The sequence below is a fragment of the Heloderma suspectum genome, chromosome 4 (assembly GCF_057233095.1).
Source record: "Heloderma suspectum isolate Gila_16-S chromosome 4, 16-S_ref, whole genome shotgun sequence".
NCBI lineage: Eukaryota > Metazoa > Chordata > Lepidosauria > Squamata > Helodermatidae > Heloderma > Heloderma suspectum.
Genome location: NC_139461.1, coordinates 210,171,432 through 210,195,874, shown reverse-complemented (window position 1 = coordinate 210,195,874; position 24,443 = coordinate 210,171,432). Strand labels below are relative to the sequence as shown.

General features: G+C 40.5%; 1 protein-coding gene across 2 annotated transcripts in view; it reads left to right on the top strand.

The window, feature by feature from the left end:
- DNAJB4 (DnaJ heat shock protein family (Hsp40) member B4) overlaps positions 1-20,007 on the top strand; it is a 38,592-nt gene extending 18,585 nt beyond the window's left edge. The window contains exons 2-5 of one of the 2 annotated variants that reach the window (XM_084852149.1): positions 7,871-7,933; positions 9,119-9,395; positions 14,289-14,863; positions 18,143-20,007. In XM_084852149.1, coding sequence (XP_084708275.1) covers positions 9,185-9,395; positions 14,289-14,863; positions 18,143-18,376 — 1,020 coding nt within the window. In that variant the 5' untranslated portion in view covers positions 7,871-7,933; positions 9,119-9,184 and the 3' untranslated portion in view covers positions 18,377-20,007. The remainder of the gene's footprint in view (positions 1-7,870; positions 7,934-9,118; positions 9,396-14,288; positions 14,864-18,142) is intronic. The other variant, XM_084852148.1, reaches the window with a different exon arrangement.
- Positions 20,008-24,443: the final 4,436 nt, after the last annotated feature.

Sequence of the window (24,443 nt, the reverse complement as noted above, 5' to 3'; positions counted from 1 at the left end):
AAGGGAGCTGCATGGGTTGCCTGTTTGCTTCCAGGCCGAATTCAAGGTGCTAGTGCTTACCTATAACACCTTAAATAGCTTGGGACCCAAATACCTGAAGGAACTCCTCTCCCTATGCCAGCTTGTCTGTATCTTGAGATCTGCAGATGAAGCTCTTTTCAAGATGCCTTTTGTTGTATGACAACTAGAAATGTGAAGCCCTGGAAAAAACCTAGAAACATTAAGAAAAAAACATGTTTTCCCAGGTTTTCCCAAAGGACCATTTTGGTTTCCCCCTGAAAACTGAACAGCTTTGGATTCTGAAATATTTTCTTTTAAAATGTTGACTAAAATAATTAACACAAAGTATCTATACATAGTTACCCAGTCTTTACGCCCCCAAATCATTTCTAAAAACTATGTAATAAGACCTTTATAGAAAGGCTAGAGACGTAAACTATCTGAAAATAATGAAACCACAGGGGAAAATACTTTTTAATTCCTCTCTGTAAGATTGCCAGCATAGTTATTTCTTGCATTCTTTATTAGAAGCATTGATCTAATGTACAGTCAGGGCCAGAAATACTGGAACAAGGATAACTGTTTTGGCAATTGACCTCTGTACACCACCACATTGAAGTTGAAAGGAAACACACCCAGATGGGAGCGAAGTCAGGACTTCCAGCTGTAATTCAAGGGATTTGACAAAAGTGGGGCACTAACCATTCAGGAAGGACAGCCAGTGGCATGCACATACCCCCATCGTTGGTGGCTCATAACTGGACAAATGGCTGACAAGCAGCTGCATCTCCAGGTGTGGCCTGTTTCCTGGGTACCCCATGACCAATCAAGCAGATAAAAGGCCTGGAGGTGGTTCTGAGTGTTACATTTACATTTGGTAGCTGTTCACTGGAACCCCCAACATGAGGTCCAAAGAGGTGTCCATGCAAGTGAAGGAGGCCATCATTAGGCTGAGGAAACAAAATAAACCCATCAGAGAGATAGCAAAAGCAGTGGGAGTGGCCAATACAACAGTTTGGAACATCCTGAAAAAGAAGGAATTAACTGGCAAGCTCGGCAACAGCAAAAGGCCTGGAAGACCATGGAAGACAACTACAGTGGATGACCGCAGAATTCTGCTCATGATGAAGAGGAACCCTTTCACAACATCTAGCCAGGTCAAGAATGCTCTTGTGGAGGTAGGCATGTCATTGTCAACATCTGCAGTCAAGAGACAGCTTTATGAATGTAAATACAGAGGCCTCAGAACAAGGTGCAAACCACTGGTAACACTCAAGAACACACAGGCCAGAGTAGCCTTTGCCAGCAAACACCTATAAAAGCCTGCCAAGTTCTGGAATAAGATTCTTTGGACTGATGAGACCAAGATTAACTTGTGCCAGAATGATGGGAAAAGAAAAGTATGGAGAAGGAAAGGAACAGCTCATGATCCAAAGCATACCACATCATCTGTCAAACATGGTGGAGGCAGTGTTATGGCATGTGCATGTATGGCTGCCAATGGAACCGGGTCACTGGTGTTTATTGATGACCTGACTGCTGATAAAAACAGGAGGATGAATTCTGAAGTGTATAGGGCTATACTTTCTGCTCAGGTTCAGCCGAATGCTGCCAAACTGATAGGACGCATCTTCATATTGCAGATGGATAATGACCCAAAACATACAGCAAAAGCTACCCAAGAGTTTCTCCAGGCAAAGAAGTGGGATGTTCTTCAATGGCCAAGTCAGTCACCTGATCTCAACCCAATAGAGCATGCTTTTTACTTACTGAAGACAAGACTGAAGGCAGAAAGACCCACAAACAAGCAGCAGCTGATGGCAGCTGCAGTGAAGGCCTGGCAAAGCATCTCGAGGGAGGAAACTCAGCATTTGGTCATGTCCATGGGTTCCAGACTTCAGGCATTCATTGACTGCAAAGGATTTTCATCCAGGTATTGAAGGCGATCCTTAAGCTTCAAATGATGTTGGTTTGTTCCATTACTTATGAGCCACCAGCGATGGGTGTGTGTGTATGCCACTGGCTGTACTTCCTGAATGGTTAGTGCCCCGCTTTTGTCAAACCCCTTGAATTACGGCTGAAAGTCCTGACTTCGCTCCCATTGGGGTGTGTTTCCTTTCAACTTCAATGTGGTGGTGTACAGAGGCCAACTGCCAGAACAGTTATCCTTGTTCTGATATTTCTGGCCCTGACTGTCTTTTACTGATAGACTTCTAGGGATGCTCCAAATCATGCTCAGTTTCCCAACATGTGAGTAGAGTCACCATATCATAATATGGAAGAAAAATTGCATTCTTGACAATTTGGGTTTTGTTCTGTAGAGTCCTGTGTTTCTGAACTTGTTCTGGTTAGATGCTGCAGCGGTCAATTAATGTAGTTCTAATCTACAACCCACATATGAAAGAAACACTGTAGGTTATCCCACCATTGCCATCAGATGCAATGGAACAGCATTTGGGTTATCCAGCCTACGTTCCTTTTTAAAAATCAGCCTTGAGGCTTGGATCTGTAGAACTCACTGCCACAGTTTTTAATAAAGTTCTCAATTAGACCTCACACTAGGGAATGCTGCCTCATCTATAAAACCTTTTAACTGTTGTCACTAGAATAAACCCGTCTATTTAAAAGAACCTCAGTAGCCTAGTTGCTATGATATAGGCATGGGATTGACACCACTACTGGAGACAACCTTTCAAAATAAACAAGAAATAGATGTACATTAATCTAAATTATTTAGAAAAATGTATAACATATCACTCTTCAACAGGCTGAGATTGCTTAAGGTAGCAATCCTATGCTCCCTAGGCAGCATCAGGGGGGACATAGGATTGTTTGGTTTCTGGGCTCTGAGGTTGGAAACAGGGCTCTAACCTCAGTGCTCAGAAACCATGCTCCACTCCCCTTTGTGGCCAGCACAGTTCTGGCTATGTGTCCATGCTCGGAAACGAAGCGCAGAGATGGGAAAAGAGCCGTTCCCAGGGGAGGGGAGGAGACTGGGACATTTGCCACATGTCTTTTCCTATGGCCACTCCAGGCCCCTTTCCTCCTCCTCTGAAGTGCCACTGCTAAGATGACCAGAATTGCCAGTTTAACAGAAATGCAGGGTGGCTGCATAGCGGAGGTCAAGATTGCCTCAGTGCTCCAGCTGCCCTGCATTGGATACTTGGCAGCCTTCAACTTCAGAGGCTACTGACTATCTTCATAGGATTGCACCCTTAAGGTTCTTAAATTAAGTATGGTTCCTTACCATTCCTAGTAGGTGAGATAGTCTTTCTTAGCTAAATAAAATCTCAATGGCATTCCATTCAGACCAGATTTCCCTAAATTACACCACAGGAATAGGTTTAGGAATTTCCCTACCCGTCCCTACAAGCCGGAACAGTTGCTGTACACCAGTCTTCCTTTGCCTCCTGTTCTTCCTGTTTCTTCTGGCTTCTAGGATGATGCAGATGTTTCAGAGACTACTTGCTGAAGTTTCCTCTGGTCAGACATCAAATAGGAACCAAAAATGTATTATGTATAACTTGTTTTCTCATAAAATTATTAAGTTTGGTATATTAAATTTAGAAGTATATTTAGAAGACAATATTTATCAATTTACTGAGTTTACTTTTAGATGTTTTTATTTTTAATGATCATTTTATGAACAAATCAAGTTATACCTAATATATTTTATGTTCCTAAAGCAGCCTTCCTCAACCTGATGCCCTCCAGATGTTTTGGGGTATAATGCCCAGCATTCCTGACCATTCGCCATTCTGCCTGAACCTGATGGGAGCTGAAATTCAAAACATCTGGACGGGACCAGGTTGGGGAAGACTGTCTTAAAGATCTATAAAGAGTTCTAAAATAAAAACAACAACTGCATATTTTTCAGTGTTTCCCAACATTTCTGTGTCCTCCTCCCACCCCGCTGGGGGGGAAATATTTTTTTCCATGGCTTCAAAATTTCAGGAAATTTTACATCTCTAGTGATAACTAGGGTAAGGACCTGCACTGTTAAGCTGGTCAGTCTGTTCTATGATTTTTTACATTGCTTTTTATTTTATGTTTGTATTTTTAATTATATATTTATCTACTGCCCTGATATTATTAGATGAAGGGTAGTTTATAAATAAAGTTTTCATGTAACTGGCAATATTGCAAGTTAGAGTTTATACACTTCTTCCTGCTTTAGGGACTTGGCTTCATTGCCTTGACATTTCTCTCCATCTGTATATTTATAGATATGATCTTTTTGGAATTTGCCTTGTCGTTTGTTTGCTCTTCATTCTGTTGTATATATAAAAGGTCATATAGTACCTTTCACATTCGGATTTGTCCTGAAGGGTTGAGGTTGAATGATGGAGAAAAAAGACTCATATACAAATTGTACTTGGAAATCTATGTCTCCTTAGGTTTTTATTTGTGTGGATATATTATTTGTGTACAGTACCATGTGGATGCTTTATAGGAAGGCTGTACTTAGAAAAAATGGCAAATTGTACACCAAGAAAAGCTGGATTTTGCAACCCTTATAAATAAGTGACTAATCACTGAAATGATTCCAGGTCATGGAAGCACTATATCTTCTAGAAACTTTGTAACAGCTAAATTTATACAAAGTTACTTAGGGTGCAATCCTGTGGCTGCTAGACAGCCATAGGATTGGTCGGTTTCCAGGAACCGACCTCTGAGCCCAAGCTCTGAGGTAGGTTCCCAGAAAACTGCCTCCCCACTGCCTCCCCGCCCCGTCCCTTACCACGTCGTAGGCAGTGCGGATCATCCCCGGGTTCCACGCTTGGAAGAGCAGTACAGAGCTGGGCAAGAGGGGGTGTTTCTGGGGGTGGGAGGGGCAGGGAGCACAGAAGTGTCGGTATGATGCTTCCTGTGCGTTGGCCAGCCTCCTCCCCATGCGCCTAAGTCCTGAGGCTAGACAGCCGAAATCAGCCATCTAGGCGTGAATGCAGGGTGGCTGGAGCGTGGAGAAGATCCCCTCCATGCTCCGCCCTCCCTGCATTGGATAGGAGGTCACCCCCGAGTTCGGAGGCGGCTGCCTATCCCAATAGGATTGCTCCCTTAATGTGCATCTGCCCAAATAAGGGCATGGGAGAAAAGAATGAGAGAACCATGCCTGTATACATAATTACATAATTTGGTCTACTCAAAGCAGATATAGACCAGTATATAGAGCTACAGAACATGTACTATATTAATAAAATCCTACATTCAGTCCTTTGTGTCTTCATTAATTAGTCGCAGGATTTCAAAAAGTCTGACCTTAAACTGATGAGCCTTTGGTCTGATTTTAGTGTAAAGCATTTTCTTCTATACTAGCTCCTTAGTTGTACTCAAACCTCTTATCTATTTCTGATGATTTAAGAATACTTTCAACAAGATGCAATGAAAATTATTATTATTATTATTATTATTATTATTATTATTATTATATATTGCCCAATAACGGAAGCTCTCTGGGCAGTTTACAAAAGTTATACAATATATAAAGTTTAAAAACCATTTACATATGGACAATATATACAAACATATAAGGAAAAACAACTTTGAATTAAAAACATTTTTTAAAAAAAATCCAACAATAAAGGGCAGCTTAAAACAACTGCTTAAAACAGTATACAGGTCAGCGAAAGGAACAAGGGAAGGCCTGCCAGAACAATAGCATCTTTAATGCTGGCTTTAAAACTTTCAACGAGGTCAGCAGGTGCATTTCAACCAGCAGGTCATTCCACAATTGAGAGGCGGCAAAGGAAAAGGACTTGCGTATGGCTGCCAATTTCACATTAGGCAGCTGCAGCAGATGGCCCTCAGAGGACTTTAGGTGGCAGACTGGGATGTAGGGAAGAAGGCGCTCCCTAAGGTACCTTCGACCTAGATCATGTAAGGCTTTAAAGGTAAGAACCAGCACTTTATATTTTGCTCGGAAACAAATTGGCAGCCAGTGTAAAGATTTTAAAACCATTTTTAAATTTATGTTATCAGGTTGGAATGATAAGCAACTCAGTGAACATATGACTCATCATTCCCTTTATTTCTGATGTTCATACGTGAGTGCTGTTCCTTATGTGGCCAAAACAGCACTACCCATGTACAAAAGGAAGGTATTAGCAGGCGCAGGGGGAAGGTTTGCGGAAGTACAAATGATCATTGGGGCGGGAGACCCTGTCTTGAACAGGAGCACTACATACTGTAACATTTTGTTGCAGCTCCCATGTATTTCTTTACAAGAAGAAAAATGCAAGGGTTGCGTTTAATGGGAAAGATGGACAATATGGAGGGGAGGATAAATCTTTTCAAGGACTTTTATGATCAGGATAATGAGCAAGCTGCCTCTTTTGGCATGGAGCAGCTGGTGACAGTAGGTTCCCAAGACACCCTTAGGAATTGCTAACATTGGAAAAAGAAATTCCAGTCTTGATATCAATTACAGTTGTATTGAGCAAAACTCAAAGGAAAAAACATAATGGCCTGCAGAAGTCTTTGCCTTCATGGATGTTCTAGGGCTCTGCCTTATCCTGACACTTAAAAAAATTGTTCGCATTGGACTATATCCTGCATCTCCTTTAACATGTACTATCTGAGCATACAAGACAGTTCTAGAGGGCAGCAAAAACTAGCACACTGTTCACTGCAGTAAACAAAGAAACACAAACTAGAATGTTTGGATCCCATCGCAGTGAGTTTAATAGAACAAACAGATAATTTTTCAATGCTTTGGTGGATGACTGGTCACATTTACAAAGCTTTTCTAGCCAAGTTCTGGTATGCCTGTGTAAAGGGGGCATTGAATTTTGTCATGAGCTCCAACAGTTAATTTAGTATACTCTCATAAATATCCCTAAAGTACTATAGAGTGATGTGAATGACTATTTTGCCACAGGCATAACAGAAGCCTGATTGGCAAAAACAGCCCAGAAAGAGAAGAGATTACAGTAATATAACTGGTTCTTTGGAGGACAGAGTAGTTCAAGTATAATAATTATACCCATGGCCTTTCTTAACCTTAGATTAGAAGAAATGTATACTAACCAGAACGCAAATATCAGTCACCCTATACTTCTGTATTTTTCCCTGAAACATCTGAAAGTGGCCCATACTAGTACCAAGTCTCATGATTATCTCTGCTGCTGCTTGTACTGTTCTAGGTGTTGGTACCACATGCAGAGGCATCTTAATGCAGAAAGGATGGCAATGCAAAAATTGGCACAGCTTGACATTTTGCACACCAGTCTGCTCGGGACACTTCGAACATTTGGCGCTACATGTAGATAGTGTGCATAGAGGCTTGTACATCCCATAAACCTGCACTCATCCAGTTATGTATGCGGCACTAGTGCCGAGAGCTTAGCATGACCAGTTACTGTTTCCCCAGAGTGATCCTTAGGTTATGCTGTTGTTGCTGAAGCACTCGGATCTTTTAATAGTTTGAATGCTGAGAAATCAAAGCCCATGTATTGGGAGTGGGGAAATGGTCTGTGCTTTACAAGATCTTGACTAGTGTATTTTCTAGAGATGTGCACCAACTGCAAGAATAGACTTGGACCCCAATTTGGCACTTTGAAATATGACCCGATTCTGTTTGGTCCTATTTGTAGGTCATTCACTTCGACTTGGGTACAGAACCCACGTTGAGATTCAGAAATCTGAAGTTATGTGCCCCCAGTTGATTATTATAGAAAATGTTTAATGGCTATAATTTTTCTTCTGTTTGTCAGAAGTGGATGAAATTTTCAGACACAGTAGCCCCTTAGGAGGGGATTACGCGTGCCATATTTCAGAAAAATAGGTGCAGTGTTTTTGTGCTACACACCTTTCTATCTTGATTTTATTTTTAAGGGAACTAACTGCTAATAACTTTTTTATTTCGTGGCAGAATTGGATGAAATTTACTGGAATAGTTGTCCCTTCTGAGGGGATCAAGCCCACCAAGATTCAGGTGAATAAGTGCAGGGATTTTTGTGCAAGATCAGGCTTGTCATTTTGAGGGTATCCAGAAAAATGATGTGTTTATCCCTCTGTGTTCCTTGTGGACCATTCTTCTGAAAATGACAGGTAGCAGAGAGGTGTCCCTAAGTAAAACCCTGCAAAGTTTCAGGATTGGTGCAGCAGCTTTTGGATTGAGAGTTCTCAAAATTGGAGGAAGTGGAGGGTTGTTTCCTCTTCCCCCCCACCCATATTTTAAAGGCAACTTGTTTGAAAATAGCACACATCATAGAGATGTCCCCAGGCAAGGAACCTGCAATGTTCAGAAAGACAGGTGCAGTGGCTAGGGTCTTATGATGACTGAGGCTTTCTGTGTAGCGAACCTGGTGGCACTGAAGAATGGTCATCCCACGGCCCCATCCTTGCCCTACCACAAAGCAAAGTGATTAGAGAGCCCCTGATAAAACATGTCCTATGATGGATGGTGGACCTGCCAGTCACTCAACCCCCCTCTATCCCCCTCTCATCAGCATTTAGAGAAAGAAAACAAAATGCACTATTTGTGGAGACACACTGTCTACCTTTCTGAAGCAAAATCATGAACAAAACTAATGCAGAGTCCAGCTTCGGTTCTGGTCACTTTGGAGGGAAGCCTGCTTCACTTCAAGAATCACCAGAAACTGTCCTAAGGGGCCTCAATCAAATCTCTTGTATTTTCCATAAAGACTTTTCATGTTGGTTGCTCTGCATCTTTCATCCTACAAACTGATTCTTACAACTGACACTATTTTTCATAGAACAATTATCTTTTTACAGTGATTAGTTCTTTGTTACGTTGTCTAAAATCTAATTCGTCTCTGTAATCTACAAGTCCATATAGAACTGGGTGCAGAGTCCTATTAGATTAGGAATGCATTTATCTTAAAAGGGAAATAGACACTGAACAGTTAACTGTACAGAGAGAAAACACTGCAGAGATTTGGCTGTAGTTAGCTTGGGAAGTGACGTCTTACAGCATTTGCTGTTCTAGAAAGAGCTGAGACACGTAGTGTAATTGGGAGGGATCTGAGTGGCAGTATCTCTACCACAGTGTATATTTATCTGTATAAACGACCAGGGAGGGGGAGAAAGTGACAAGCAGTGTGCCTGCTGCTTAATACAACTACAGCTCTTGTGACTTCTGTTAACGCTTTTCCAGCAACATCGTATAGCTGAGATACAGGACTCTTTTATATCAAGGGAAATAACTTTTTGAACATTCAAAATGGGAAAGGATTATTATTCCGTTCTTGGAATTGAAAGGGGGGCATCTGATGAAGACATCAAGAAAGCCTACCGAAAACAAGCCCTTAAATGGCATCCAGATAAGAACAAATCTCCCCATGCAGAAGACAAATTCAAAGAGATTGCAGAAGCCTACGAGGTGCTGAGTGATCCCAAAAAGAGAGAAATTTATGATCAGTTTGGAGAAGAAGGTAAGATAATTTTATGGACCTTTTATTTTACCTTAACATGGAAACATGCTTATGTCAAATGTGTGAGACAATTTAAGAAGCAGGTTTTACCATTTGGTTTAGTAACTTAGTTTGACGATCCAAGTAAGTCATGTTTTGAAAGTCTGTAATATGTACTGATTTAGGTTATACATTTTGTTTCCAAAACATTTTTTATTCACCTTTTAAAAATGCATGATTGACCCCTAATACATTTCTGTTGCAAGAACTCTTGCAACAGTGTGCTTCCTTTGGCTGTGACTTAGTTGCTTAATGGGTTTGTTTTGTCCCACTCTTTCAGCATGACACAAAATATCATCAGGATATAATATACTGTATTTTTTTTATTAAAATAAGATTGCATTAAAAGATGATCTTTCTCAGCCTGAGTCCAGGTGTCCAGACTTCAGCTACCATTGGCATCCTGCCTGGGAAGGAAAGAATTTGCCTGATGTCATGAAATACCAAGACAAGTTTTCACCTTAATTGTAAACAGTGCAAATCTGCCAAGGGATTGAGGCCCAGAAACAGTGTGTTTAGCCTAAAAGTTATTAAAAAAATATTTTTAGTTCAGATGTCTTCTCAGAATTCTTAGAACTGAGCTGCTGCCTTTATGATTCAAAATTCTGTTCAAGATTTTTGAACTAGTTTTTGTTCTGCTGACAAAATGGGCTTCATTGCAGCCCTTAGATACTTGTGTTTTAGCAATTTATTCTCTCAGTGGAACAGAACTGTTCATTTTAAGAGAATGTGCTCAAGACCTAAGGAGCGATTTAAAACAGGTGAACCCTTACTGATCTCATGATCATGACTGCTATGAGAAACTTGCATTCCTCACAAACCCATAAAATATAAATGATCATAAGTAATGATTTTGCATCTCCAGCACTGCAGTTTCTCTTATACTCTTTGGAGGTATACAAGACCTTCTTATGTTTTATAAAAACATAAAAATATGTTTTTATTTGTAAAATCAAAGGTCAGTGTTGTTTAAACCTTTACATTTTTTCAGTCCCCTTTTCATTCCTACCTTCTATTCATAAAGTCTTATTTCCCTTTCAGTATGCCAATGTGTGTGATCTGGTGCCTATAACATTTCTTTTCCAGTGAATGGCAAAATTGATTTTATATCTTACCACAAGCAATTAAGCTGAAAGGCGTAGAAGCAGGTGTCACCAGCCTTAAATGCATTCGTAATGTTTTTTATATAATGTATTAGTGTCAATATCTTTGATGATGCAGCAATGAATCTTGGTGACTGTTAAAACTTCGCTGCTGTCAAAAGCTACAGTAGGTCTAAAGCTCATTTTTAATAGCTATGAGACCTGATGTCCTTTCAGCAAAACCTATCCATTATCTATTCTAGGAAGTGTCATTCCACCAAACACATGGTATGGTTTGTCAGCAGGCTTGGCATTACCCATTAGTACTACATCTATATATTTAGATGTAAATAGCATCATGCTCATCATAACTAAGTCAAAGATTAAACTTGAAATGTCATTTTAATGACATATTTTACAGCTATTATTGAAATTATTATTTTCTGAATCTAGAGAAGGAGTTTGGGTTTGCTTGGTCTAAGTCAATAGAAACTAAGATTTTAAAATTAAGTTCCCTACAATCTCAGTAGGTGAAAATCATTTGAACTCTATCTTTCTGAAACTCATCCTAGTGTAAGTCACTAGGTGAAAATCAGCTGAAGTATCAGTTCTTCCAATGTGGGTACTATGGGCTATATCCAATGTTTTGCAAGTGAACTTCCACTTGTGCAACAGAGTTTCCTTTCAGCTCCCCCATCCCCTGCAGACTCCTTCATATCCCCCAAATCTGCTCTGGAGGGTCCCCCAGCCCTCCAGAGTGGATTTGGGACATACCCAAGGAGCTGCAGGAAAGGAAGAGGAATTGCATCCAGCAGTGGTGTCTATTCCATTGGTAGAAGGACACTGTTGGGATATCACCTATTTTGGGAATCTAAAATTCACATTGGAGATTGAAGGAACATACATACACAATCCCCCCCCCCCCGCATCCCCCCTTTGCACCCTCAAAATCTCCTCTAGAGGGTTGGGAGAACCTCCAGAACAGATGTGGGGGGGGGTTGCAGGGATGAGCAGAAAAGAATCTTGTGGCGTGATGTTGAATTCCACCCCTAGATTGGTGATAATTTTGCATTGTGCAGCTTGGGTTTTACACTTTCATAGCTGCAGAGTAGTCACATTAAACTTTTCAACATTGTGTATAATCCTTCCAGTGATATCAGTGTTTTCTTTTCCTATTATCAAGAGTCTGACTTTGTTGCATGGTTGTAGGACACTGCACACTTCTCAGATTCTTTAAATTAGGGGTGGGGGGGGAACCTGTGGGTCTCCAGATGTTGTTGGACTCCACCCCAGCCAGCATTGCAAAAGATCAGGTATGATGGGAGTTTGAGCCCGACATCATCTGGTGTGTCACAGGTTCCTGTTCCCTGCTCTAAAATATATCAGGAGGCTAGATTGGTGCCACTATGGTGTAGCGGTTAGGGTGTTGGACTGGGACTCTGGGAGATCTGGATTATAGTCTCCAGTCAGCTGTGAAGCTACAGTGACTTTGGACCAGTCAGCCTAGCTACCTCATATTATTGTTTTGTGGATAAAATCGAGAGGAGGAGGACTATATAAGCCACCTTGGGCTCCTTGCAAGAAAAAAGGTGGGAGATAGACGGATGGATAGAATTAGCGAACATAAGACAAGCCATGCTGGATCAGACCAAGGATCCATCTAGTCCAGCATTCTTTTCACACAGTGGCTAACCAGCTGTCGACAGGAAGTCCACAAGCAGGACATGAGTGCAACCTTTCACCCTTGTTCCCTAGCAGCAGGTGTACATAGGCATACTGCCTCTAATACCAGAGGTAGCGTATAGCCATCAGGATGAGTAGCCATTGATAGCCTCCAGGAATTTGCCTAACCCCTTTTAAAGCCTTCCAAATTGGTGACCATCACTACATCTTGTGGAAAATAACAGGTTGGCTTAGGATACAAAAACTACACAAAGGACCATCTCGGTGTTAACCTGTGGGTGTTATGTGTGTTTGCTTTGAGCTAAAACAGGGGTAGGCAACCCAGTACTCTCCAGATGTTTTGGTCTACAATCCTCATAATCCCTGACTATTGGTTATGCTGGCTAGAGTTGGTGGGAGTAGTAGTCCAAAATATTCAGAGGGCACCGGTTTGCCTACCCCTATGCTAAAACAACTGCACTTACACTAGTGGGACTCTAAAGGGATGTCCACGCTATTAACATATTGGCTTTCTATCAGTTTAACTGTCATGGCTTCTCCCAAAGGATCATGGGACTTCTATAGATGGTAGAGAAGTATGGATGATTCTCTGTTACATATTTCAAGTATTTGACTCCATGTTTACTCAAGTCTCTAATGTGACATAGACAGCCAAAAATTACAAAAATAATAGAAACAATATTAGATTCCTAGTCCTCAGATATCCAGGGCAGTGTTCTCTGGGAAGAGGGATTTATTATTAATGTGTCGTGCAGATATATGTATAGACTTCAATGCAATGTGTAGTCTTAAACTCTTTAGTATATATATTCTCTGAATATGAAAACATTTGGATTTCAGTAAATAAACATTTAAGTCAAAAAAGAAAGCAGAATGTGTGCTTAATAGTATTGGCCTAAAGCACCTAAGTATTGCCATCTTAGTGACTTATCTATACCCCAAGTCTTTTCAAAAATACATGTTGGCACACTAAGCCAGAATTCTGGCTTTCTGTGAATGATCCAGCATACAGCTGTACCCTGCTCTATCGCTCCTACTTGGATCCAACTGCAAGTGGGAGTGGCTAAACAAACCGCAAACCTTCCATCCTTGGTTTATTTGTTGTCATGGTCAAGCCAGGAACTCTGGCTTGTGTCCTTGGACAAGTCAATCATAACTTCTTGGCTTATAACTCTGGCTCGTCTGGGGTGAGACAAGAGAGTGTTCCTGATTTGCACGTCACAACGAACAAACCATGGCTGGAAGGTCTGGGGTTTTTTTTAGCCACTCCTACTTGTGTCAGGAATGATTGGGCAGCATGCACGAGCATGCTGTGTCATTCATGATAAGCTAGAATTCTTTAGAATTCTGTGTTGTATGAATGCAACCACTAAGGATGCCTGTTTCTAAGAAGCAAATGGAGTTTAGAACTAAAGATTACAGGCTTAACATGCCTTTAAGCCCTAAGCAAAGTCTGTTGAGGTGTTTTGTAGATAGAATAGAAAACTGAGAAACTGTTTAAATTTAGGAATGATGCGTAGGTGAAATTAATCACAGAGAGTAGGTGGGTGTCATAATGTAGGAAGAAATGGCAGGCTTGAAATAGTTGAGGTAACTGTCAGCATAAATGTGATAGCATAACTTTGTAAGATCTCTTTATAAATCATTCTGCATGGTTTGAATAATTTAACATTTTATGATCTCTTGGGCTGCAATCCTTTCCACACTTACTTAGGAATAAGTCCAATAAAACGTATTTGGACTTACTTTCAAATAAATATACATAAGATTGGACTGTATATTGGACTGTTTCTTGTATATGGTGTGTGGCCCAATCTTATATTGGTTTACTTAGAAATAAGTCCCACTATATTCAGTAGGGCTTATTCCAGCCTTATAAATAAGCCCCAAAGAGTTACTAGCCTGAAAAATTAGTCACTAGCCTGCTAAGAAGCTAGTAGCCTGCATTTCTGTGCTGGCTGCAGAGGAATGCTGTCTTACTCCCAAGAAAGTATTTACAGGATTGCATCCCAAGATTGTTTCTAGCACTTCTGAGCATATGTCAGTATTTAAGATGGACATTGGTAAACTTGTTTGTACCTTTTTGTAGGACTAAAAGGAGGAGCTGGAGGACCAGATGGGCAAGGTGGTACCTTCCGGTACTCCTTTCATGGAGACCCACATGCCACATTTGCAGCATTTTTTGGTGGAGCAAATCCTTTTGAAATCTTCTTTGGTAGAAGGATGCCTGGTGGCAGGGACAGTGAGGACATGGAAGTGGATGGAGATCCATTTGGTTCCTTTACTACTTTTAGTATGAATGGATTTCCAAGGGAAAGAAACACTGTTGGTAGTCAACCCCGTCGTAAGCAAGACCCCCCTGTTATTCATGAACTCAAGGTATCATTGGAAGAGATTTACCATGGCTGCACAAAAAGAATGAGAATTTCTCGAAAAAGGCTCAACTCAGATGGTAGAAGTGTTAGAACAGAGGATAAAATCCTTACTATTGATATCAAGAGAGGATGGAAAGAGGGTACCAAAATTACATTCCCCAAAGAGGGTGATGAAACGCCCAACACCATCCCAGCTGATATTGTGTTTGTTATTAAAGATAAAATACATCCTCACTTCAAGAGGGATGGTTCAAATATTGTCTACCCTGTAAAGATAAGCTTACGGGAGGTAAGTACTTTGTTAGGCTTTGCGACAGTGTTGTTAACGCTTCATAATGTTTTTGCTTGGTCTTTTTATTGTTTTACAGTCAGAACTGAGTTAAACTTGATGTAGCCCATAGCTCAGGTGTGGGCAACTTGCTGCCTTCCAGACGTCTTGGGCTACAACTCCCATCAGCTGTAGCCAGCATAGCCAATGGTGAGGGATGATGGGAGTTGTAGGCCAAAACATCTGGAAGGTCGCAAGTTGCCCTCCCCTGCCATACCTGATACTTTGTATTTATATTTTAAAAATATGAGAATCTGTGTAGGTACCAAGACATTATGTTGTGTAGTTCAATTTGCACCATTTGGAAGAAGGGCAACTACTACTATAATTTGACATAAAAATGATATCTCAGGTTAACCCTGTACTTTACCATTGGAGTTGCTGTCTGTAGGCTGAGCAGTCTGTGCCTGTCCCCTCCCTTGCTCCCCCACCCCCCACATTGTCCATTATGCCTGTAACAAAAGATACAGGTAAGCCTGCTTTCAACTAACCTAGGAAGTTTTCTGGTCCACTTTTGGTGGCTCCTTGTATTATTATCAACATTTGCAGAGTGAGGGTGTAATACAATAATTGTATTACATTATGGTAGAAAATGAGCTATTCTCAAACAAAACATTAAAAACAGAACTGGAGACTACATATGACAGAACAAAACTCTCACCGGAGTGCCTGTGTGGAAAAAGTACACCAACAAAGTATTTACAAAGCTTTTTTGGACAGCAGATAAACCACTGCTGTGTAAACACGGGATTTGCTTTCCTTGTACTTTGGTAGGTGTTGAGTAGTTGACTACAAACTAGTGCAGTTCTGCAAACCAGCACTGTACCAGTTAGAGCAGCAGTAAGTAATGCTGAGATGGTATGAATTTAATTTTAAAACAATGTGATTAAATAAATGCATCATATAAATGGATACTATGTTTGTTTTTGTATCCACATTATATTGCATCTAGAACTAAACAAACTAAACGAAACAGCACCATTTTAAGTGCTAGCAACTTGAATTAGGGAAAACATCCATCTTTAGATGCACCTAACTTGAGCTGTCTCCTATACTGCGGTGCATAAGGTATAAGGTATGAGAGATAAGGTCTCTCATCTCTATATAGCAAATTATATTGTGATGATCTAGGCGTATAAACAATAAAACTGAACTATATAGCAAATGAAAGCAAACAATTTTTGCTAATATTAGTTTTAATACAAATTGCTGTGTCAAATCCGATTGGGTTTTTTTAAAAGGGCAGTTTGAGATCTGGGCTGCACCCCAACCTGATTGGTTGAACTGCAAGACAGTGACAGGACTCTAATATTCACACTGAATTCCATGCATATGGGGATTTCTATTTTATCACTCACATAATGAGTGCATTGGATTTTCCCATTGTATGCATAGATCATTCCTAGATCAAGAAGATCAGTGAGGCAAATGTGCACAATAAGCTCCATGTAACTGGCCCACTGGAGCTGCTCTCTGGCATCTGTTAATACATTTTAGGCATTGTTTACACCAGGGATGAGGAACTGTTCTGGCCCCAGGGGCCAGATTGCCTCCTGTGACACCTCCAGGGTCCGGATGATGTTGGGGCAGGCCCGTCCCTCCTGAAGCCACCCCCCCATCTGATTCCTTTATCTATGTACAAAGAGTCATGGAACAATCTTTCCATGCCTCTCTGTGCATGGAGAAAGGAGCGACCTTTCCATGCCAGTGTAGTGCAGCCAGGATTCACAGGGATGCAGTGCTGGCTCTTTTTTTATATTAGCAAGGACTCTGGTCACCTGCTACTCCCTTTGGACTTCTCTGTTCCTTCTGAGCTTAGCTGCAATTCTCACAGTATCATGGGGAGCAGGGGTTGAAAATGAATTTTCTCAGCAATAATATATTATTTCTTGTAATGTAAAGCATTTTGGGGTGGCTTAGTTTTGAATGGGCAATTAAGACCCATTACCTTTACAAAGACCTGATTCTAGCAGAGGAAACTGGTTTGTTGGTATGGATCAACACAGCTGCCTGCAATTTAGGAATCACCTTGGCAGCCTGGCTATGGGGATTGCTGTGAAATGTACCACTATACCACTGTTCCCTGCTCAGTGCTAGAGAGGTTGTATTTCTCTACTGCTGAGTACAAAACCCTCACTTTGATTCCAGGTAAGAGCAGGGTTTCCCTGTTTGTTGCTAGAGAGAGGCAACCTTGCCCTAGCACTAACAAGAGAAACCCCACTCTTGTCTGATAACTGATAGGAGATAAGAGTTGGTTTCCCTTCTGAGTGTTAGAGAGAGGCTGACTTTCTCTAGCACTGAGCATTGGGTGGGGCAATGCCAGCAGTAGAAGCTAGTGGGCCGAATGGGGGAGCCCTCATGGACTGGATCCAGCCTATAGGCTGGAGGTTCTCCATCCCTCGTTTACACACTATATGAAGTAGTGCAGTACTGGATTTTCTTACTGTAAACTGGAATTTTATCTACTGGAATTTTATCTACTGATTTTTGCTCTCCACACTTGCTAGTTTTAATGCCTCTAGCTGAATCTGTGCAACTTTTTTTTGGCTTTTGTATTCCATTTACAAAAGTAAGGCTACTGTCATTGAACACAGTGGCCTGGTTCACTGCTGTTAGTAGTTTCCCCTGCCGCCGCACATGCCACTCGCATTTCCAGCATTTCCTTACTTACCTGCATCAAATCGCAGATTGCCATGTCATCTGAACTTGGTGTGTGGTGTGGCAGAGGTGACTTCTAACCCACCCCACAACTCCTACTACATGCCATGGGTGGTGGAGTGGGTTAGAAGCCATTCCCACTGTGCCACATGCCAGGTTCAGATGACAGGGCAACCTGTGATGCTGCGAGGGTAATTAAGAAAATGCCAGGCATGCATGAGGACAGGGGAAACAACCCATACTGTATAGTTTGCCCACTGATTGTGTAAACCCAGCCAGTAGAGTTGCTTTTGAGTAAATGTACATAAGGCTGTCCTGTAATATCAGAATTTGGCCTATGCAGTGTAACTGTTTGTACAAGAGTTGGTCTTTGCTTTTCCTCAAATATTTTTACTAATAGTAAAAAATACCATTACCAGTACGCTATATATAGTGCAACTGTAGAACGCATCATAAGTGTTTTTCCAAATTATGTTTCATAGATATGGTCTTTCTCTTTGGTACTTAGTACATTTTACGTACTTTACAAATAATAAATGCTACTTATCCTGATTTGACTTTTTTATGTTTAATATTTCTTAGGCGTTATGTGGCACTTCAGTCAATGTACCAACAATAGAAGGTCGAACCATACCTATGACAGTAAATGAAGTTGTAAAGCCTGGAATGAGAAGAAGAATTATAGGATATGGTTTACCATTTCCCAAAAATCCTGACCAACGAGGTGACTTAATTATAGAATTTGAGGTAATCTTCCCAGACAGTATAGCTCCAGCATCAAAAGAAGTACTCAGGAGAAATCTTCCTGTTTCATAAGAAACGTACTTTAATGAACTGTTCCAAGAGGACACTGCAAATGAAGACTTTCAGGTTTATGCTGTAAAAGTGCAATCTATAACTGTGGAACTTTTCTTGTTCGTGTGTGGGTGGGGAAGGGAATTATGCAGTGCTGCATGAGAATGCAAGGGGAAAATATAAAAGACTTGCAATCAAGTATAAAGCTAAACCACTTGCTGTGTATTGGATCTTCCTTTTCAAAACATTTTATCCCGTATTTTGCTTACATGTAACATGTAATATTGGGGGATGGGGGACACCCCTGTGCATATCTTTCTAATTAAGTGCTTAAATTTCAAAGCACTTTATTTCAGATACTTCTTGATCATCTATGTGAGATGCTATATTTCAGTATCAGAATTCATTCTATGAGTTTGTAATGTTTATGTTGTGTATATACCCATCAGCTCTGTTTACACTGCACACAGCAGAAGGCAGGAAATCTCACTTTAAATGTTCATGAGCCCCCAAAATGTCCTGTATTGCTGTAGATCTGTATCGATTCCTTTGCGTAATATTGTACCAGTGAGCATGCAGGCCTGATAGAAAATACACCATTCCAAGGTGTACTTTTTTGCAGATTTTAGCAAATTTTCAGATGGAAACAGCTGTGAAAACGGTCACTGTAATGTCCCTTAGAACATATGTTGAAAACATTGCAGCCTGTCTGCTGTGACAGCATATTGAGAGGAAGGGCTCTAAATATCAAGACAATTAGCTTTTATCAATCACAACTCCAGTCTTTTATAGGTTTTATCCTCTTGCAAGTTCTATGAACAGTAAACTGGTAACACTAAATTTATGTGAAAGATTTATCAGTCCATCATGAATTATCTGAAGGAAGAAAAAAACAACCCTCAATCTAGTTTTCAAAAAACTTCGATAGGGCTGGTACCTTTGGATGGCAAAATAAGACTACTAAACACGCTTTCAACATTTGTCTTGAAACATGCTGCAATATATTAATGTTTGTAAATCATATTTGTTTGTTTAATTTTATTTACATACAAATGTGCTAGGATGATTAACAAGTGTGCATGGTTCCACCCATTTTCTAAGCATTAGCAGATGTAAAATACAAAACATAATAATATTGGGGAGGGGGACATTTTAGGAACTACAAACTCGAGTGAATTGGCAACTTTTTCATAGGATTTAATACATGAGGTAGAAACAAACCTGTGCAGTCTGAAACTAGAAAGGATCCAGAATGCTGGTTTACATAACACTAGAAGTGAGAAAGTAGAAAACTTCTGCCTTTTCTTTATGCATATTGTTACAGCATTTAAATATCCTTTATGGTCTGTATTGCATTTCATATGTTTTTTAATTAAAATATTGTTTCTAACTTGTCATTTCTGGGCGGGTAAACGAAAACAAATGAAAGTTGTATTTAACAGTTTGTTCAGTCATAACATATAGCTACAATTGAGGCTACAATCCTAGTCACCTTTACTTAGGAGTAAGTGCCATTGAATCCAGTGGGACTTACTACTTAAAAAAAAAATACTGTTCTATTTTTTATCTTTATAAATGAAATAAACAGTACCAACAACCTAGTCATTATCTACAGTTTCCAACAATACAGTATTCTTAGGGAGGACACAGCAATAATGAAAAAGAGAAAAAAAAACAGAAAAAGGAAAAGGAAGAAGAAAGCAAGAAAGAAAAAGAAAAAATATAAGTTACTTAAAAGGATTAAATTTTAAACTCCATTACACACAAACTTCAAATATCATTCTACTTAAAAGTTATAGGTATAATATTGCCAATGTTACAATTCAGTACAGCATATATAATCAACCTTACATTTCAATATCATATCATCAGTCTTATAGCAAGGCAGCAAGCCTACAATTCATTCCCGCTAACCATATATTGCCCTTCAGTTAACATATAACCAGCCAAAAATATTACTAATAAAAGTCTCATAATAATGATAGTAAAAATAATAAAAAGGAAGGAAATTTAAAAGGATAAGTAGTAATAAATCATTAATAAATTTTATGCCATCTATATTTTAGATAGTGTCATTTCTAAATCTGTATACATAGCTATACATGCACAAACAGGAATTTTATTATACAGTATATCATGTCTAATGTACAAAAAGAGGAAGTAAGAAAAAGAGAAAAAAGGGGATATATGTAAACAGTCCTCTGGACTGGCATACTGCCAGGACCTTATAACCCAAACAAATCTGAAGGACAATAATTGAGAAGTTCCCAGCTCATGAGGCTGGGGAAGATGTCTCCTGTGTCTTACTTTGAACGCCAGCTAGCCAAGCCTCCACCATTTCATGATTTAATTTTTTTTCATCTTGCCTTCAAAAAGAATGCAAAATATAGCAGGATATTTGATATGATATTGCAGATTCATTTGTCTTGCCTGATTTCTCACCTTGGTAAATTGCCTTTTGTCAGATTTCTTTAGTGTAATCTGGAAATAACATAACTTTGTCTCATGTTGGCCCCCCAAAAAGTTCTCTTGCCAAGTGCAAAATATTATTTTTTGTAGAAACTCTTGCAAATTGAACTATAAAAGTATAGGCAGTCTCAGTAGGACTTACTTCTGAGTAAGCATACATAGGTTTGGGTTGTATGTTTTCAGCATTCCATAGTAAAAAACAAAAACAAAAAAAATTTCAGATGCAATCGTATGCATGTTTAGGCAGAAAAAAGTCTTTCACCTCCCAGTATTCCCCAGCTAGTATGAAATTTAAAACCATAAAGAGTTCAGAGATCAATTGACAAGTAGATGTTAAAATAAGTAGGGATGTTGGAGAAATCCTCCACGGACCCCAGTGAGGCCGGATTCTATTGAATCCGGGCCCCCGGAGTCTGTGAAGGATTGAATCTCATACTTTGTCTTCCAACGCGAAGTCCTTGCCACTGGCTCCTCCCTGCCGCCAGCTCCGAAGACCCAGCGATATGGCCGCATTGCCAGACTGCGGACACAAATGGCGTCCGCTACGCCATTTGCATCCCTGCACTTTACCGTGATAGGCTATGTAAAGATTTACGTAGCCTATCACGGTAAAGTGCAGGACGCAAATGGCATTCACTACGCCGGACGCCATTTGCGGACGAAGACCGGCGGCTGTGTGGACTCGCCATGGAGCGGAGCTGGCCGGGGAGGATTCTGGGGGGAGGACCGGATTGCCTCCCCCCTGCGGTCTCAGGTAAGTGGGGTTCATACACCCCTAAAAATAAGGCAATATGACAGGGTCCTGGAGACATCCTGGGAAACTTGTGTACGTTAAATGTTTAATACTAGCCTGCACAACTTGTGATGCAGCAAACAATGCAAGCCACCTGCCATGTATTGTAGTTTCCCAAATGCGCTCACACTCCTGTTCTTATATTCTCAGGCAGGCAGAGCACCTGATAGGCTTACATGGCTGGTAGGATACATTTTACTTAAGAGCATAAGAAGTATCTTTCTGCAACAGATCAAGGATCCACCTAATTCAGCATCATGTTTCCAGGAAGCTCACAAGCATGGCATGAAGGCACCAGTGTTTCCCCATCTCCAGCCACTGGTATTCAGAGAAACGCTGGCTGAGTTTGCATGTCTCTTTAAGCCATGGTGGTCTATATAAGCTACTCACAGTAGCTTATAAAAGCCACCATGGTTTATCGTGTTGTCTGTGAGCAGTTTTCCCCAACCACAGTGGTTTATTAAGCCAAAATGAGCCACCCTGATAAGCCATGGTCTGCAGGGAGGTTTATTTAAACCATCATTGCTTAGTGTGTTGTCTGGCACTCCACAATGGCTTAAAGAGTGGTTTCAAGATCACCTACAGAGTCATTTGGCAAGAGCAGTCAAAACTGCAGTGAGCAGGAAGGAACGCCTTGAGGAGTGGGGGCTGCTGGTTGGGTGGTGTGGGTGGTGAAAAAGCGGCTAATGATTGGCAATGCGCCAATAATGGCAGGGATCCGGCAGAGACAGAAGAATACACGTCTAGCATGAGACAGGCCAAAGAGATGCAGGTGATGTAGCAGCAGTGCCTGGGACGCTGGGACATGGTTTCCAACACAAAGGAAGCTGGGATATCATCCCAGCCGAGCAGGAGGACTGTAGAGGGAGGAGGGGCAAGGGTGGGGAAAATAAGCTACACACAGTAACTTATTTGTCCAATCGTGGGGGGAATACAGTAGGTTATAAACCATCATGGCTCAAAGAGATGTGAATATGAAAGTTCTGTGTAGGTACCATGGCTTTCAGTCTTTGCCAAAATTGTCTGATGTAAACCAGTAGCCATATTTTGTAGCAGTTAATTCTATAAGATGGCATTGTATGATCTATTTTCTGTCTATTTGTCCTGAATGTACTGCCAAGCAATTTCTTTGGGTAATCCTGAGTTGTGATCTTATGAGAGCAGAATAAAAATTCTCACTGCTCTTCATAGGGTATAATTCTATAAACATCTACTTATGAACAGTTTTCTTAAAAACAATCCTTTGGACATGTCTGATAACTTTAGCCAGCATGGATGACATGCTGTGAGCTCAACCCCCTGTTCTAAGACTTCCTATCCTGTGATCCTTGGGAAGGGCCTAGGGAAGGCCTGTGGCTCAGTGGTATAGAACATGCTTTGCATGCAGACGGTCCCAAGTTCAATCTTTGCCATCTCCCAGTAGGGCTGGAACAGTTCCCATCCTGAAACCCTGGAGAGCCACTGCTGGGCAATGTCAACAGTACTGGGCTAGATGGACCAATGGTCTGATGCAGCATAAGGCAACTTCCTATGTTCCTAATCCTATGTGCCTGTGCTGACAGCAGCATATGTTCAAAAGGGAGCTTGTCATGTGCTTTCAAAACACATTTAGAATCTGGATTGGATGGAAGTATGTGTTTTCTCTCTGTGTGTTTTCTCTGAGAGGAGAGAAGGTAGAGATGCATACAAGAAGTGAATTCAGTCTCAGACTACATGGAGAGCTGGTAGAGAAGATACCACATTGCAAACAATCATTCCAACAGGTTTAAAAAGTAAGCAGTGGCACCTAAGGATCTGTATTGGGAGCAGTGGGTTTTAACTAGCTCATAAACATTCTGGAGTTAGGGGTGAGCAGTGAGCTGCCCGAGTTTGCTTTTTCTTTATTGTATTCCAATATAACTTTTCTTAAATTCTGATTACATTTTTACTTTTAAATTTTTTTAAATTGAAATAATACGTTAAAATCACAGTTCAATAGTCTTCCTACATTACTATTCCAAATAAGGTTCAGTCAACTAACATTCTTGTAAGGTGGAGAGTTATTTTTTAAGTTGGTTAAATTGAGATAGTAATTTAAGATTTTTTAATTTTAGATTAGGAGATCCTTCATGCAGGAACATGTTTTGTTTGTTACTGTATAGAGTGTGAGTCACATGGATGGCACTATGTAAATAACAAAATATTTGAGCTGCAAGGTAATTTTAAAGAATATCCATGTTTTGGTTTTGTATGTTACTTGGGGCACAATCCTATGCAGGTTTAGATAGAAAAAAAGTCCTACAACTCCCAGCATTCCCCGGCCAGCATAGCTGGCTGGAACATGCTGGGAGTTGGAGGACTTTTTTCTGTCTAAACCGGAGCTAGTATACTTGGTTGAAGTTAAAATCCCAATGACACAGTTTTCCCAGCATTTTGTTTTTGTCCTGTGAGGGCAGCTGAGTTTTGTTATACTATATTTTTACTATTCTTAAGTCAATCTGTGTTCACCAAGTAGCACAAATCTCTATGCACCTTGAATTAAGATAAATGCTCCTTAAGACAAGATAGGGAACTTATCTACAATCAACAAGATTAATTAAAAACCAAAGTTCTTGTTGAAGATAAATAATGCATCTCCCCCGCCCATGCTTTCCTCATCAACATTTCTTCACGGATGCCTGTATTTTATACCTTTTGTTTTCTGTACTGAAAGAGGCATATCCCTTGGCTAAAGTCCATATGATAGTCAGAATGCAGAAAGCCCATTCAGAAATAAAGCTAAGCCATGGTTTAGCATTACAAAAACAAGAAGGGCAAACAATAAGCTTGGATGTTACAAGTCTTGTC